The sequence below is a fragment of the Anoplopoma fimbria genome, chromosome 20 (genome assembly GCF_027596085.1).
Source record: "Anoplopoma fimbria isolate UVic2021 breed Golden Eagle Sablefish chromosome 20, Afim_UVic_2022, whole genome shotgun sequence".
Lineage (NCBI taxonomy): Eukaryota > Metazoa > Chordata > Actinopteri > Perciformes > Anoplopomatidae > Anoplopoma > Anoplopoma fimbria.
In genome coordinates, this window is record NC_072468.1 from 20,408,998 (window position 1) to 20,411,825 (window position 2,828).

The following is a 2,828-nucleotide window of genomic DNA, read 5'->3' on the forward strand; positions in this document are numbered from 1 at the left end:
TTCCAAATTTTCACTGTCTTTATTTACAGTACATGAATGAAAATTGACTATGAATGCTGTCGGCGTCAGAATAGACAGAAATAAAAAGGGGAAGTCTGTAAATACACCCAGCGTTGGCGCAAGTAAACACATAACAGCAACCGACTGTTTTCCCCTGCGCTACAAAAGCAACAGAAAAAAAAAAAAAAAGGCAATATCATTACAAGTTGCATGTCTGTAATCTTTGACTCTGACAATATGCGATTCACATTCCACGTATCGTACGTTAACATATACAGCTGGGACATAGACGAGAGATAAGTCTTATGCTAATCTTTGTACTGATTGCTGTGATCCAAAAATATATATAATTAACTATTGTATTTAGCAAGATTTCATTACCTGGCACCGAGCACATTGTATTGTGAGCACTGTCAGATGTGAGATTAGTTGTGTGTCAAACAGACTTTACACAATCAACCTGAGAATAGGAAGTCCCCTTTGAGACAGTTGTGGCAGGTTTAAGCAATAGTTCAGTAATTACAGAATATACAAGCCAGCCTTGTTCCATCACTGTAACAACGACCCACATTTACCAGTTCCATTCAGTGTTCCATTCCCTGCCGAAATAGCCATTTGTTTAACATTGAAGGTGATGATATATTTATCTGAAGGAACTTGGGAAATGTAGTCCGCGGAAACAATTTACTCATCGAGACCCTCGTCGTCTTCCTCTTCCTCTTCCCCCTTGGTGTCCACCTCGGTCGTATCTGAAAACTCATGCAGGAGGACGTACTCGCGGCTGCTGAAGCCAAACTTGATGACATCTTTTTCTTTGAGCTCGTAGTAGCGCTGGGCTTCGATGCGCTGATTGTTCAGGTAGGTGCCGTTGCCGGAACCCAGGTCGATGATGTAAGGCCTCACCCTGCGGCCGCCGGTGCCGTCTGCGCGTGTAAACGCCATCAGTCTGCGGAAAGAGAGACAGAAGTTGTTACCAATACGGCAACAAAAACATCCAAGTGTAATGCAAAATGGAGTAGAAAGGCAAAGCAAAACACCATAGCTGATCATTGTTATCCTTACCGATACTGGAACACTGCGTGTTGCTTCGAGCAGGATGGGTGGTCGATGGGGATATCGGCAATCTTTCGCTGACGCCCCAACAAATAGGCACTCTGTCTGTGAATGTACATGACTGGAAGGGGCTCATCATTCTTGAAAGGGTAGAGCCGCCATCTGCGCTTGGGAATGCGCGCCTCAGGTGGCTCGTTGTACTTGATCACCACCCCCCGGAATGTGTTTGTGTCTTCTGTCAGAGCCCCCGACAGTCCAAAGTTGGGCTTCTCTTTATCGACAGGTGGTTCGCTCCCTCCTTCAGACTCTCCCAAATCCGGTTCTTGGGTTTCTTCGCGCTGCTGGCGGTTTTCTCTGCGCCGCTCGTTGTGCTGCTGTCTCTCAGCTTGTTGAGAAGCAAATGCGCCGCGCTCTCTCGGCCTGTCTCTGCCACCTTCTCTCTCCCGCGGCCTGTCCGATTCCCACCGGCTCCGCCTCTCCTCCGGCTGATCGTTTCTTCTCCGCCGCTCATCGCCACTAGACCGAGGCTCCTCCCGCTCCTGTGAGATTTACGGGTAAGAAGACGATGATTAGTCCAGGACAAGCTTGCACAGTTACAGTTGTTTACAGGCAGAACCATATATTGTATTACATTCAATTGGAGTGACAAGATGGAGGAGTTGAGTCACCAGTTGTTGTATCTGGAATATGACACTGAGGACTATGTTGTTCTACTGGCATATGCCACTTATAAGTGGTGAGTATCTGTTACACAACAGCTGAAACATCACATTGCCATACACCATTTAAGACTGGTAATCATGAGACTATTACACTTAATTACTGCTTGTAGGCAGTTGTCATGTGCTAATACCTTTGTGGTAGTTATGCTATCTGGCCCACTGTAGCTAAATATTGTCTCTGGACAAAGCAAGCAGAGCCTGTTACAGTCAGACCAAGTTTGAACAACCATTAAATTGTTAAACCGTATTTTATAATTTTTTGAATTGGCATGTTATGGTACGGATTTTTTTTTAAACAATAATAATAATAATAATAATAACAACTTTATTTATACAGCACCTTTTAAAAACAAGGTTTACAAAGTGCTTCAACAGTCAAGGCAGCAAAACAGTGCAATAATAATAATAATAATAATAATAATAATAGCCATTTCTAATACATGTGGTATCTATCAATAAAACACAGGTGACATACTCACAACCTAACCCTGTGTCAGTCCAGCAGCTGTGTGAGGTAACAAATAACAATCACTTTTCAATCTCTATTAAAGCATTTTTTTTTTTCCCCCACAAATGTAGAACCTAATCACCCTCTTTATTGGGACTTCGGCACCACGATGTGGGGGAGAGCGACTTCTTCTGTTCCTGGGAGGAGATCTGCTGGCTCGTCTGGGAGGAGATCTGCTCTCGTCTGGGAGGAGATCTGCTGGCTCGTCTGGGAGGAGATCTGCTGGCTCGTCTGGGAGGAGATCTGCTGGCTCGTCTGGGAGGAGATCTGCTGGCTCTGGGAGGAGATCTGCTGGCTCGTCTGACAGGAGACGTCTCTCTTCTAGCCGGGGATCGATCCCTCGTCCGGGCGGGTGACCTACATGAAGAACACGAAAAGATGGTTTGGATGAAGCAGAACTAAAAATAATAATAATTAAAAAAAAACTAAGTGGTATAGTCACGATCAGTCGACATTACCTGCTCGCTCTTCTCTTCTGTGGACTCGAGTTGCCGCTGGATCTCGACCTCGAGCGGCGTGATCTCTGTGGCCTAACGGGGCTCACT

At 45.3% G+C, this 2,828-nt stretch overlaps 1 protein-coding gene across 1 annotated transcript in view; it reads right to left on the reverse strand.

The window, feature by feature from the left end:
• snip1 (Smad nuclear interacting protein) overlaps positions 1 to 2,828 on the reverse strand; it is a 3,106-nt gene continuing 278 nt past the window's right edge. The window contains exons 1-5 of the mRNA XM_054621981.1: positions 2,742 to 2,828; positions 2,580 to 2,640; positions 2,366 to 2,461; positions 1,063 to 1,592; positions 1 to 946 (exon numbers count right to left, since the gene is read on the reverse strand). The exon at positions 2,742 to 2,828 is cut by the window's right edge and continues 278 nt beyond it. Coding sequence (XP_054477956.1) covers positions 685 to 946; positions 1,063 to 1,592; positions 2,366 to 2,461; positions 2,580 to 2,640; positions 2,742 to 2,828 — 1,036 coding nt within the window. The 3' untranslated portion in view covers positions 1 to 684. The remainder of the gene's footprint in view (positions 947 to 1,062; positions 1,593 to 2,365; positions 2,462 to 2,579; positions 2,641 to 2,741) is intronic.